At 50.1% G+C, this 13,894-nt stretch overlaps 1 protein-coding gene across 1 annotated transcript in view; it reads right to left on the minus strand.

Moving 5' to 3' along the window:
* PAPPA (pappalysin 1) overlaps window positions 1-13,894 on the minus strand; it is a 239,657-nt gene that overhangs the window by 43,395 nt on the left and 182,368 nt on the right. The window contains exons 15-17 of the mRNA XM_046023823.1: window positions 13,358-13,541; window positions 4,234-4,444; window positions 3,368-3,539 (exon numbers count right to left, since the gene is read on the minus strand). Of these exons, the coding sequence (XP_045879779.1) occupies window positions 3,368-3,539; window positions 4,234-4,444; window positions 13,358-13,541 (567 nt within the window). The remainder of the gene's footprint in view (window positions 1-3,367; window positions 3,540-4,233; window positions 4,445-13,357; window positions 13,542-13,894) is intronic.

Consider the following 13,894-nt stretch of genomic DNA (forward strand, 5'->3'; position numbering starts at 1 on the left):
TATTCGAACTCAGAGTCCAGATCCAGCATCATTCTGGCTCCCAAGGAACAAATGAACTGGAGGTTTCATTTGTCCACTTGCTTTTAGAGGCAGTGGGAGGGAGTACACGAACTTCCCCTAGACTAGTCCCTGTCCTCTTCTGCCAGGATCTGGAACTTGTTTGGAAAGCAAAGAATTCCGGCTCCATACAAGCTGTTTAATTCAAGATGCTCTGGGCCGTACATTTCTGCTGTGTTTACAGGCAGCAAGAGGGGATCTGAGGTGAATACTAGATTTGGCTCTCAGGCCCCTGGTCTGAGGGTAGAAGAAATTCATTTTCAGTACAAACTAGAAACGTCAATTGTATTAGGAGCCCATTTGGCACGCGTCCCCTCATTCTTTGAGCCGACAAGCAATACCCCGCTCCTTTGCGTCTAGCTTCTCCGCCAGTTGCCAAACAGAACTGCTTGAGTCGTCTGATAAATTTACATTTTCCTCTCCTTTAAATACAAACTGGCCATGAAAGGTACTTGGCAGGCCTCAGGCAGACTGGGTTTCGTTTGATAACATGACCGCGGCCAGAATAGTATTTGGCTCAGCAGTTTGGGTAACTGTTAGCAACAGTTTTATGTAAGGGAGGAAGAGGAAAGCCGAGCAGCCTGCGTGAGGCCATGGTAACCTCCGGCCCCTGCTTGTCCCGACACCGGCTTCTGCTTCCCTGGCAGGCAAGGGTGGCAATGACCTGGGACGCAGACATCTAAGAGTGTGCATGGCGAAGGGTTTGCAGGGGGCGTCTATTGGACTCCGTCCGTCCACAGCTGGGAGCATCTGGATTCTGACTCAGGAGACACCAGCTGTGTCACCTTGGGTGGCTGAGTGACTTCTCTGAGTGTGAGTTTTTCTGATTTAGAAAATGAGGTTGTTTTGGACGTTCCCCATGGCTCTCATGGTTGGACGTTCCCTACAGCACCTACTGGGTGTCCGGCACTGTCCCAAGTGCTGAAAACACAGGGCAGATGAAAGAGGTGGTCAAGCACTTCACAGCCTGGGGAAGGGAGCACCTAAAATGAGTTACAGGGCAGTGTGACCCATGCTGGGGTGTGGGGGACCTCAGGAAAGGGCATTGAGCCCAACCATAGAAGGGACCTCAAGAAAGAGTTCATGAAAATGATGGCTGCCAGAGAGGAGGGAGGATGGGTAACACAGGTGCAGGGGAGTGGGAGGTACAGGCTCCCAGTTATGGAGTGAACAAGCCACAAGGATGAGAGGTGCAGCATGGGGACGATCGTCTACGGTAGTGGGACAGCACTGCATGGTGACAGATGGTGGCAACACAGGTGGTGGGCACAGGACGACGTATAGACAGACTTGTCTGATCACTGTGTTGTATACCTGCAACAAATCGTGTGTTAACCATCCTTCGATAAAAAAGGGGGTTCCTCTCTTACACTGTTGGTGGGAATGCAAGTTAGTGCAGCCACTTTGGAGAACAGTGTGGAGATTCCTCAAGAAATTAAGAATAAAGCTTCCCTATGACCCTGTAATTGCACTGCTGGGTATTTACCCCAAAGATACAGATGTAGTGAAAAGAAGAGCCATCTGTACCCCAATGTTTATTGCAGCGATGGCCACAGTCACCAAACTGTGGAAAGAACCAAGATACCTTCAATGGACGAATGGGTAAGGAAGATGTGGTCCATATACACCATGGATTATTATGCCTCCATCAGAAAGGATGAATACCCAACTTTTGTAGCAACACGGACAGGACTGGAAGAGATTATGCTGAGCGAAATAAGTCAAGCAGAGAGAGTCAAGTATCATATGGTTTCACTTATTTGTGGAGCATAACAAAGAACACGGAGGACATGGGGAGATGGAGAGGAGAAGGGAGTTGAGGGAAAGTGGAAGGGGAGATGAACTATGAGAGACTATGGACTCTGAAAAACACCCAGAGGGATTTGAAGGGGTGGGGGGGGTGGGAGGTTGAGGAACCAGGTGGTGGGTAATAGGGAGGGCATGTATTGCATGGAGCACTGGGTGTGGTGCAAAAACAATGAACACTGTTACGCTGAAAATAAACAAATAAAAAAAAAGAAAAAAGGGGGGGTTCCTAGAGGAATGGGTGCCCGGGCTGGTCTGGGAAGGAAGACAAGGACGAGGGAGCTACAAAACGGGGAAGGAGCTCTTTCATTGACAATGCAGAGGTGAGAGGGTGTGAAATCGCACCTGGGATCCACCCCAAGGAGTTGGGATTTTGTCCCCATTGGTTCATGAGAGGCTTTAAGCAGGGGAATTGTGGTAAGATGTGTGCTCTGAACACATGGCTCCGGCTGAAACGCAGAGAGTCCACTGGATGCTTAACCGACTAAGCCACCCAAGCAAGAGCAGGGAGGTGATCGGAAAACTGTACACAGCTCAGGCAAGAGATGACGGTGACCTGAGTTAGTGTGGCAGTACCAGGAACAGATGAGAACAGCTCTGGGAGACATCCTGGAGGCACAATGAGTAGAACTTGACCATTGTTTGCATGTGAGGAGCAGGTGGAGGGGGCTTAAGGGTGGCGGTTTGGTAGAGCCTGGCCTTGGCAGGGCTAATAAAGATGGTTGAGGCCCGGCTGCAGGTGAAGCCATCCCTGGGTCCCACACAGCTGAACCCCAGCCCCGCCTGGATGAAGGACCTTGCATACCCCTGAAATACAGGGCTCAGCCTATCAACCCCAAGTGGCTGGTTTATCGCTGGTGGATTTTTCATTTCCCTTTTCCATTCTAGATTCCCTACCTGTCTTAGAAGGACTAAGAGAACTTTAGTCATGGATTCCTTCAGCAGGAATGGGTGGGAGTGCCAGACTTCCTCTCAGATGCCAGGGGGTGGAGATAAGATCCAAACCCTGCTATCTCCTTCTGGTCTCCTGTACTTTCCTACTGTTCTCCAGACTCTATCCTTCTAATCACAATGTGGTTCCCCTTCTCTTCATGCTGGCAGAGACAACCGATGTCTTGAGGACATGGTGACCTTGCATTTTTAAATACTCTGGGGACAACCGCAGCTGATGGTGGTGGGAAGTGGGCTAAACCACCCCGGCCACTCCTATCACTGTAACTCAACTGTGGTCGTTTCATACCATGGGATTCCATACACACTTTCCTCCATAAGGGTTCTAACACTAACCGTTTCGCAAAGCTAAGAATCTCTGAATCAAAATAGCGTTTTAGGGAGGAAAACAAAGCTCAGGAAGATTCCCAAAGAAGAGTATCAGAACCCAGTTTCTTAGCTTCTGCACTGGTGCAACTGGCTGTCATATCTGCAGAGAGTCTCCTGAAGGATATTCTTCAATAAGCAGACAGGAGAGGGCCCAAGCACCGACCTCAAGTTCAAGGAGTCTTACCTGGGCAGCATCGCTGTCTTCACACTTGATTCGACACTCGCTGTTGAACTGGAAGCCATTGGTGCACTGGTAGAGCCCATGGAATTTTGGCGGAGGTGGGTCACAGGTCACAGGAACGCAAGCGCCCTCCTGCCAGCTGCCATCTTGGGTACACTGAGTCTTGAAGGCCCGTCTTCAAAGAAGAGATCAAAGAAGAGATGTCTTAAGGATTAGGTGGCTAGACTCAAGCCCTGTGCAAACACCCAAGGTTTTCTTGAGCCAGCTGGCCTCTCATTTCTCTTTCCCACTCCTGATCCCCTGCCCGCCCTATCTGTTGGTAAGGGCCATGCATAGAGATTAAAGAAAATTCATTGACTTGGGGCAAGCAAGAGTTTCAGACATTCTCTCAGTTCCATGTGGACAGAAATAAACTCAACTCCTGCAAGCTCTTGTCCTCTCCCTTCCTTCTAGAGTGTTCTGATGGCAGCTACTACAATGATGATAATCATACCTACCATTTATAGAACAATTACTATGTGCCAGGCACTTCGCAAACACTTTATAGACACACCATCATTTGTTCTTTACAATAATACTATACAGTAACTGGTATCATCATCCCCACCTTATTGCTGAAAAGTAGAGGCCCAGAGAAGTAAAGTCGCTTGCCTGAGGTCACACAGCCAGTAGGCAGTTACTAACAATGTCCCTATAGACTCTTACAGGGCAGCATGCGATGAACAGTGGGTACTGCCTCCAGAAAAAAAAAAAAAGAAAGAAAGAAAGAAAGAAAAAGACAAGGAAATAGTGCTTCCTTATAATCAGGCATCCAGACCTGGCTCTCCTGACCGCCAGAACCTGTGAGAGTGTTTTCCAGCCCAACTTACTTCTTTGACTTCCGAGAGGAGCCAGGCACGTGATATCCAGGTTTGCACTTGTACTTGCAGAAAGAGCCCACCTTGTGCTTGTTCTCTCGGCACCGGGCTGTCTGGAGGTCGGCATTGGGCACCGGGGGCGGAGCTAGGCACATGAGCTCACACAGGGCCTCCGGGAAGGACCACAGGCCGTCCTCCATACAGGTCAGGAGACTGTTGTTGCCTGGAGGACACAGGCGGGCAGGGTTAGCAGATGGGGCAGAGGGGAGAGCCAAGCTAACTTACGGGCTGCCTGGGCTTCATTGAACTGGAAAAACCAGAGGGTCTTGCTCTTGGAATTCCAGCCCCTTCAGATCACAACAGCCTCCGGGAGATGGAGGGCACTGTGACATAGAGAAGATCCAGCTCGGGGAGTAACTCACCCCACATGGGCAGTAAGCTAAAATTCCAGGATCCCGACTCCTGATCTAGAACCTCTTCTACTGCGTAGGAAAGAGAACTTCATGCTCCTTCCATCCATCCTCCTGTCTCTGCCAGGTGGGGGTCCTAGCCCAGAGGGGAAAGCACATACACCTCTAGTAACTGACGAAGCAGGCGCCCATCAGAATCGACTCTGAGTTCTGACAGCAGGGGGCCGTGCGACCTGGAGCTGCCAGCTGCTCCTCCCCGGTCCCCACGCCCCTATATTGCTCCCAGCCCCCCTTGTGCCTGGAAGCGACGGCACCGTGGTATCTGGAGGCTTGATAGTTTTTTGCAGGCCCGGTGTTCAGTCGAGCTGTGCCAGAGCAGCTGAGAGCGCAGCGCTCCCCCGCAGCCCGTGCCAGCTGTGGCAGACGTGCTGATTGCCCCCCGGGAAGCTGGCCTGATCGGGGACGGTGCAAAGGAAAGCAAACCAGGAGGCATGGTTTTCATTGCCAGGTCATATATTATCGATGCGCAGCCTGCCCCAACTCCCCCCCACCCACCCCCGGCCCAAGACAATCAGAGATGGACTTGAAGCCCGTGTTTCTCAACCCAATGCTCCTCTCCGTGGTTATGACTGAACGGTGTTGACAAGCAGGGCTGGATGCATGTGGGAGGCTGGGGGACAGGAAGGACGGAGGGGTGGAAGGGTGCAGGGGTAGGGGCGAAGCTGACATGAGCTGCGTCCTGAGTGCTGTGGGGACGTCATCTGAGTAAGTCTCACAGCGGGCTTGTAGCTGGATGATGCGTGTTTGGGAGCAGAGACTCGGAGAGCCAAGTGACCTGACCAAGTCCTCGTCGTTAGTAAAACGATGAACTATCATCCAAAAAGCATCTAGGCATGCCGGCTATGTGCCAGCGGCTCTTTTGTATGTTGGGACATAGCGGTGAACAAAACAAACAGAAAACCCCCAGACCTTGCCCTCTTGGAGCTTCGATTCTAGTGTGCTAGGGAGGAACCCAAGAAACTGCACAAAGACATACATCGTTGGGTGTGCTAGAAGGCAGTAGGGTCTCCGGAGACAAAGACAGCAGGACGAAGATGAAGCAGGGAGTGTTGTGCCCGTCCCTGTAGGCTCCTTGCTCCCCCAACCCCATTCATTGTCTGCTTCCTCCTCCTGCGTCACTGTGATCCATCTGGTGAACATGAGCCAACCTAGTGTCTGTGAACCCCGCAGAGGATTCCGTGCTGATAAACAGTGGTGCTGCAAACTACAGAGATTTCTACGTCAAATGGAGGATAATCATTTGGGTTCCATAGAAGCAGAGAGGCTTCAAATGGCTTTTTGCATTGCTTTTGTGATTGCGGTAGTGTTTTGGGGTGTGTAGGCATAGCCAAAGCTATGGGAGAAACTAAGGGAGGGAGGAGGGAAAGAAGTTATGAAACATACAGGGTGCATACCCTCTCTGAATTCCCCAAGAAATTGGGATAAAAGATCAGTGGAAAAAGTGTTAGGACTCTTGAAAGCACACCCCATCAGCTACGCAAATTATACGTTGTGGAGTGCAAGTCATGGTCCTCCCGTGGCAGGAGAACAGAAAAATCATGAAATGTTCATCAAGAGAAGAAACACAAGCCAAGAATGTCAATTCTGGGAGAGGGTATGTAGGAGCTGGCTGTGTACCACAGTCCAAAGAAGAACCACGCTAAAGGAGCGTCTGGCGGTTCAGGACCATGGACATGCCCTCACCCCACCGAGGAACAAAATCCCGGAGATGCAGACGTCTCGCTGCAGAGAATCAGTATTTCCATGACCCAGCTGCAGCCACCACTCTACACTCACCATGTGGCTTTGAAGAAAGCCAGGTATGACACACGCTATCCATGTCCTGCCCTCATCCCCTTGGCACTGACCTCTCTTCCCCGAAGGATGGTCACCGTACCTGCAACCCTATGCCAGAGGCCGTTTGCTGTGGTCCCACAGGGACAGCTCCTGGTGCTGGGGCTTCAGTGCTGCAGGAGTGGCATTAGTTCTGAGGAAGATTCTACCCTGTCTCCCATCGCTCCTCAAAGGGACTGAGCTCTGCTTGCCTACAGCAGGACCTGGCTCTCAAAGAGACTCTGGATGCTTCTGTCACGTCCAAGCTTCCCTACCTCATTCCCTACCTGCATTTCTGGGGGAACATGACTCCGGACAACAGGTGCAGACATTTCTGAGCCCGGGGTTTCTGGTTGGGGCTAACAGTGCTGATGTCACAGACGGGGTCCCAAAAGGTTACGCGACCCTGAACCTTCATCTGTTCATCTTTTAAAGTCAAGAAAATAAATCGTGCTCAGCCTGTCTACGAATGTGCCTCAAGAAATTCCGGTCTCTAACGGGCATTAACATAATTGTAAATGTGCTGTCAAAGAGATGTGGCTATTTTTATTATTTTATTCAAAAGATTACCCAGAAGACCAAATCTCTTTGGAGTGCCTTTAAGATCGAAATTAACCAAGGGCAGATTAGAAGGAGAGAAACGCCAGGAGACCTAACGGCTGGTTCTGTTAATACCGCGTACACGGTGCCTGCATCCTAAGGCAGGGAATGCACTAAGTTCATTCTTTTCATGCCAGAACCTAGCCTAGTGCCAAGCACACTGTAGGTCCTTAATACCCATTTGTAAAATGCATGAACTATTACGGATCTACATGTGACCTTGAACAAGTCACCTAATTTCTCTGGCGCGAAGCCGAAGTGGTCTTTGAGTTCTTGCAGCTCTAACATCTTACGATGTGAACGAATATTGGCCGCTGTATTGTTTTGGGAAAACACAGATGCAGCCAGAGGGACTGGAAGTGGACACGCAAGCCCTCGGGAGGCTACATCAGCCAAAGGCTAGTACCGCTAGAACTGGGAGGAGATTCAGTTTCATTGCTCTTCATGGGAAATAGACCTTAACAGAAGTTACAGAAGAGGAAGAGGAAGAAAGAGAGGACATGAAAAGAGGTCCTTGTGTACAAGGTCCTGGGCTAGGTGAGGCAGGAAATGAGGCCATGGAGGATCTTAGGATGGTTGTTTTCCCAACAAGAGCCAACTGGACCTTCACCCAGCACTCAGAGGGGAAAGCCGAGACAGAAGAGATGGAGTCATCAGGAGAAACCAGCAAAGCCTCTGCCGATTTTAGTCCTGAAAGCACACTGCTAGGCTCCCGGGACTCCAAAGAGTCAAAGAGAAAATCCGAGCTGGGCTTAGCAGTCCCAGAAAGTATGTCGTTTGCTTAGCTGAACTGGATTCTCCCAGCTCTAGCTGAGGTGAATCGGGTTATATTTTGATTATTTAATCGTCCAGTTCTCCCCCTAAGTGTCTGAAAGGAAGGCTACCAATAGCTGTTTATAATCCAGCCCAGGAGGCAGGGTCATCTTGATGCTCCTAATAACCCAATTTGTCATTAACCCCATTTTGTAGGTGAGAAAACTGAGTCTCTAGGAGGGAACATGAGTCGCTCGATCTAGAGTCGGGGCTTCCTCCAGGTCTGCCTGACTCCTAAGTGCTCTCTTGATGCCACAAGGGAGCCAGAGAATGTCTCATGGGATCAGGAGAATTTGGATGAGTGGAGTATCTCGAAATCAAGAACTGGTCATACAGTAAGATTTCAGAACCTCCGCCCCCTCCCCACTGTCCAGAATGGTGCCCATCACTTCTAAATTTCTTTACCAAGGGGCCCAATTTGTCATTCCACTTTAGGCTCAAGGGAAAGTGGCTGTTGTCAGATACAGTCACAGACAGGGATAAGTGATGGAAACCTTCCCAAGCAAAGGTGCCTGCGACGCTGGCCACCTGTCACGAAGAAGAGGCTTGGGGATGCACATGGGAGACACAAATATGTGATTTCACCAGACTGGCGGTAATGGCATGCCTAGCTACAGGGTACTGTTTCTAGAGTCAGCACCCTTGCCCCAGTGCTAACGGTAATTCCTATGTATCCTTTTGTAAATGTCTTCCTCTCTCAGGCCTCAGTTTCCCCATCCCGAAATTAAATGATTCATCTTGATGACCCTGGGCTCCTCCCAACTCTGATGTTCCAGACTTTGATGGAGTTCTGGGTTCAGGGACAGGCTTTAGGAAAGGTTAAAGGTCTTCTGAGATAGCAAGTAAGAACAGATTTGATTCGCGAAACGTGAGCAACCACTCAAGATTGGAGCGGGAGTGAGAGAGACAGGAAGAATTACTTAAGAGATGACATCTCAGCACTGCTCACATCAAAAAGCGGCCTCATAATGGACAAGTCCCCTCTCTACTGTGACCCTCAGGTCCCCTGGCATAGTCTGAGAAGTGGTCTGTCATCAGCACTGGGCAGTGTTTGGGATCCAGTGACATCCTAGACCATCCTGGACCCTCACCATCCCAAAGACTAGGGTGACAGATGGAGAAAGCAGCAGTCTCTTAGGAGTTGTATGAGAATTTCTGTTGGGGTTGGGAGATGACCCTGTTTTTGTGGGGAAGATGCCTCAGGGACCTTCAGGGCCTGGCTCTCTGCTTCTGAGAAAGAACCGATGTTCTTTCCTCAGAGACGAAAGTCATAACAGGTTCTGCAGGGAGAAGTGCTGGGTGAGGAAAGGCGCTGAGGGCAGGCACAAAGGTTCACCACAGGGCACAGTGGGATATGGCCACTCTCTGTGTCCCCCCAGCTCACATTCCTGTCTTTGGGAAAGTCTGAGAAACCAGGAAATGCCCACTGGTGTTGGGTATCCTCTGGAAACAAGTGGAGAGGCTGAGTTTTCATCTGAGGTTGGAGGGGCAAAGCAGACAGAAAAGGCAACAAGAGCCCGAAGCACACAGTGGGCCTTTTCAAAAGATCTTTGGAGGAGGGAGATGTGCTTACTTTACATTTTCTTTTTTAAGATTACTTATTTATTTGAGTAATCTCTGCACCCACCACAGGGCTCGAACTCACAACCTCAAGACTGAGAGCCCCCTGCTCTTCCAGATGAGCCAGCCCAGTGCTCCAAGGCACGCTGGCTCCTAGTCCCACTCCACATTCACGTGCACCCGACACAGTTGAGTTGAGGTTGACGAGTGATGTAAGTAATGTGGCATATTCAGCCTTTTAATTAAACATTTATGATTTTGAAGTGTTGTTGTTGTTGCTGTTGTTGTTGAACTCGAGAACGTATCTTCCGTCTGTTTTTGTAGCTTCTGTCTATGCGGGTAGCGCTCCCTAGGTAAAGGGTCCCGGCAGAAGGGACTCTGAGGTGGTGAGTTTGCAGGATATTTTACATACAGCTTGAAGAGGGCTCAGAATTTAAGTGAAAGAAGGGATATTCAAGAAAAATTCACCAGAAATAGAAGGGGGAGTCATTTTGGGAGGTTACCCACATTCTACCAGTTCCCTGGGGCAACACGTAACTGCCTGTCCTGGGTGCTGGCTGCCTGGCTGCCAACACTTAGCCTCTGGGTCCTGGGCAGAGTGCCAAGGAGGGAATGTGTCTCCACAGCCCCCAGGACTAAGGGCTCCATGAGACGGAGGTGAGGGCTGGGAGAGAGGCCGCAGCACAGCTCACAAGGGCGCCCCGTGGGGAAGGTCAGTATTCACTAAGCACTTTTTCTGGCTCTGGAATCTTACACATACCTTCTCCCTTGGGCCTCAACCTTGACCCGTCAAAATGGGCCCTTCTCCACCCATTTTACAGATGAGAGTACTGAAGCTCAGAGCCATGAACCAGCTCTTTGAACCTCAACAGCTGGGGCAGAGCCAGGAGTGGAATCCCAGTCCGTTGGGTTCTAAAACAGGGCTCTTTTGCTTCAATTATGCTGCCAGGAAAAGTGAAATGAAGGGAGCAAAGGGAAGCAAACAATAAATGGAGGAAAAGAGTTGTACTGTTCACCTCTTTACCCCTGGGTTGAAAAGGGAGGCATTAACAAGCTGAAGAGAGCACTGGCGGGGCCTTCACCCAGTCCTCACTGCCTGCAGACCCGAGGAGAAGTGTCGGATCTCGGACTGAGCACTGGATGATGCTGACAACGAGGGTGCACCAAATGCCAGTGGGTCCCAGTGGGTCAGCGTGGCCACTGGAATGAGGCTTCTCTGCATTCTCAAGGGAAGAACAAAGTTGGGATCAACAGCTATCAAAATGATGATCCCCCTGGGGCCTCGTCTCCAAAACGGGGTCACCCCCCTTCCACCATAGTCAGCAGAGAAGCAACAGCAGAAGGGGCTGAATCACTTTGATTAAGAATCATTATTAACAGGGCACTTGGGTGGCTCAGTCAGTTAAGTGTCCAACCGTTGATTTCAGTTCTGGTCATGGTCTCAGGGTGGTGAGTTCAAGCCCTGTGTCTGGCTCTGCACTCAATGTGGAGTCTGCTTGAGATTTTCTCTCTCCCTTTCCCTATACCCCTTCTCCCAGCTTATGAGCACAAGCATGTGCTCTCTCTCTCCAAAATAAATAATTTTTTTTTTTTTAAGAATCACCTTTGCCACAATGGGGGCTGTGATAGTCGATGCTAATTTACACACTGCTCTTTCCCAGAGGTCTCTACTTGAGAAGAGAAGTGTGATTACTTGGTCTGGAGTCATGAACACACCCCACATCTGGGCCAACGGAAGGACTCAGAAAGCCTGAAAGGTGGAAAACAGTCTCCACTATCTCTTCACCTCTCCCCAGCCCGCGTCTTTACAGTACCTCACCTAAGAGGTCTGTATCTTCTTTTTTTTTTTTTTTAAGATTTTTATTTATTTATTTATTTGACAGAGAGAGATCACAAGTAGACAGAGAGGCAGGCAGAGAGAGAAGCAGGCTCCCTGCTGAGCAGAGAGCCCGATGCGGGACTCGATCCCAGGACCCTGAGATCATGACCTGAGCCGAAGGCAGTGGCTTAACCCACTGAGCCACCCAGGCGCCCCACGTCTGTATCTTCTGTATTCAAGTCATACTGGGTTAAAAATGAGGGGACTTAAAGGTTGCATCCCATGAGTGCTTCCTGTTTTTCTTTTGGGGTGGTTTAAGGAGATAACTTGGTCTTTCCTTCATCTCTCAAAAGAAACATTTCCTGTGGTATGACTTTTATCAATTTATCCAGCCATCCAGTCAAAACACTTTATTGAGTCTTATTAAGTGCAGATTCTGGGCTTGCTGACAGCAATGGGAAAATGGATTAGATGTAGCCACTGCCTTCCAGGAACTCATGTCCAATAATCATTGGGAGTTCTGTCTCTCCCTGAAAATCTGGGAAAACTACTGACTCTCTCTAATCATCAAAATGCCTGAAACTCATGAATACATAATATTATATCTAAGTTCAAGAGACTTCATAGACCTCCCCTCTGCCCCCACACCCAATGAAGTCCACTATTCCCACACAGTAGAGTGACGGCGGGACCTCTGCTTGGTGGTTAGACCCATCTGAAGGACCCCTGCTTGAGGGAGATATGATCTGGGTTGTCTGATAAAGGGACGATAGTCCCTCTGATAAAACAAGGAAAGGAGAGGGCACCTCGAGAAAAGGGTACACAGATCTTCCTCGACATATAATGGGGTGGCCTCCCAATAAACCCATCATAAGTTGAAAATATTGTAAGTCAAAAATGCATTTGTATGCCTAACCTACTGAACATCCTAGCTCAGCCCAGCTTACCTTAAACATGCTCAGAACAGTTACATTAGCCTACAAAGTGGGGCAAAATTGTCTCACTCAAAGCCTATGTTATAATCAAGAGGGGAATATGTCATGTGATTTAGGGACTACTCTACTGTAAGTGGCAGACAGAATGGCTGGGTGGGTATCCACTATTAGGGGTCACCGCCCAGCACCCCGAGGCTGTGATGGACCACATATCAGCAGTCCAGAATTCAGAGTCGGGTTTCTACTGAAGACACACCACTTTCTACACCACCAAAAACTTGTTAAGTAGAACCATTGTAACTTGCAGATCATATCATGTCATGTCAAACCCTAGTGTTTGGACTGGAAGCCAAGAACATTCTTTCTGGAAATACCACTAACTTGCTCTGTGATTCTCTCCATGTTCCTTCCTTCCTCTCTCACTGGACCTTTGTTTTCCCATATTTCCAAATAATCAGTTATTCGACACGAGCTCTGAGAACCTTTCTGGTCCTGACATCCTCGGTCAGCCAGGCTAGCCTCTTCTCCAGTATGTCTTACTCTCCCTCACTCACTCCAACACCTTGGGGCCTTGCCCAGGATATCTCCAGCAAGGGCTTCCTGCCCACTTCCTCTTTCCTTCTATAGAGGAGAAGTGGCTTTAGTGACAGACACACCTGGGCCCCCATGTGGATCCCACTGTGGAGAGTGTGGCCCTGGGCAAGTTCTTAAACCTCTCTGAGGCTTAGTGTCCTCCACTGGGAACAGGGCAGTAATAATAAGACACGTCTCTTAGGCTTACTGGGCCCTAATCCTATGCAGTGAGCCAGTCACTCGGTTCCAAATCTTCTTTCTTCTAATCTTTTTATTCCTCCCTCCCTCCCTTCATTCCTTCCCTTCTCTCTTCTGTAAGACTTGCAAGGACCCTGGAGGAGAATTCACTGCTGTATTAGCCACACACTGCTTTCTCCTTGGCTGCACAGCAAAACAAGGCACATGGTTCCCTCTGTTGGTGGCGGGAAACCAGAAGGGCAGATAAAAGCCCGCCCAACCCCGGTGTCGGAGACCTGGGGGAGTGCCTGGGAGCAGCCTCCGGGTGTCCCACAGAGGAAGCCGGGCCAACCAAGCCGAAGGGCCCTCCTCTGTACCTTTCAGCTGCGCAGGGTGACGGCACTGGAAGGAGCATTTGTTGCCAAAGGTGGTGCCTTGAAGGCAGGAGAAGGACGCGGCGTGGACGTGGTGCTGGTCCGGGACGCCGCAGTCCACTGGCTCGCAAGCCACCTGTTTGTTCCACTTGCCCTCGCTGCAGGTCACCGTGACGCTGGGTCCCACCTGGAAGGCAGAGATGGGGACAATAAGTAGATGGCACGGCAGATGTGGGGGACACTTCTTCTACCCCACGTGACAACTCGGGAGTCTCCTCCTGGCTCCCGGAAACCCATGCTGAACTGTAACTGGCTTTTAATGAATTAGGGGTCTCGGTTCCCATTCTTCAGATGCAGACACTGAGGTGCAGAGACACTGGTTAGCTCCAAGTGACACGGCTGTAAAGAGGGTACGTGGGAACAGAACCTAACAGCCGCACTCCGAACCGCCCCCTGCAGAGCCTCCCCGATCAGCCTTCCCCTCGTGCTGATGAGAATCTCGGGACTCAGACTCCTGGGGCCTGATGTCTTCTTTCATAA

This window comes from Meles meles, chromosome 11, assembly GCF_922984935.1.
Source record: "Meles meles chromosome 11, mMelMel3.1 paternal haplotype, whole genome shotgun sequence".
Classification (NCBI taxonomy): Eukaryota; Metazoa; Chordata; class Mammalia; order Carnivora; family Mustelidae; genus Meles; species Meles meles.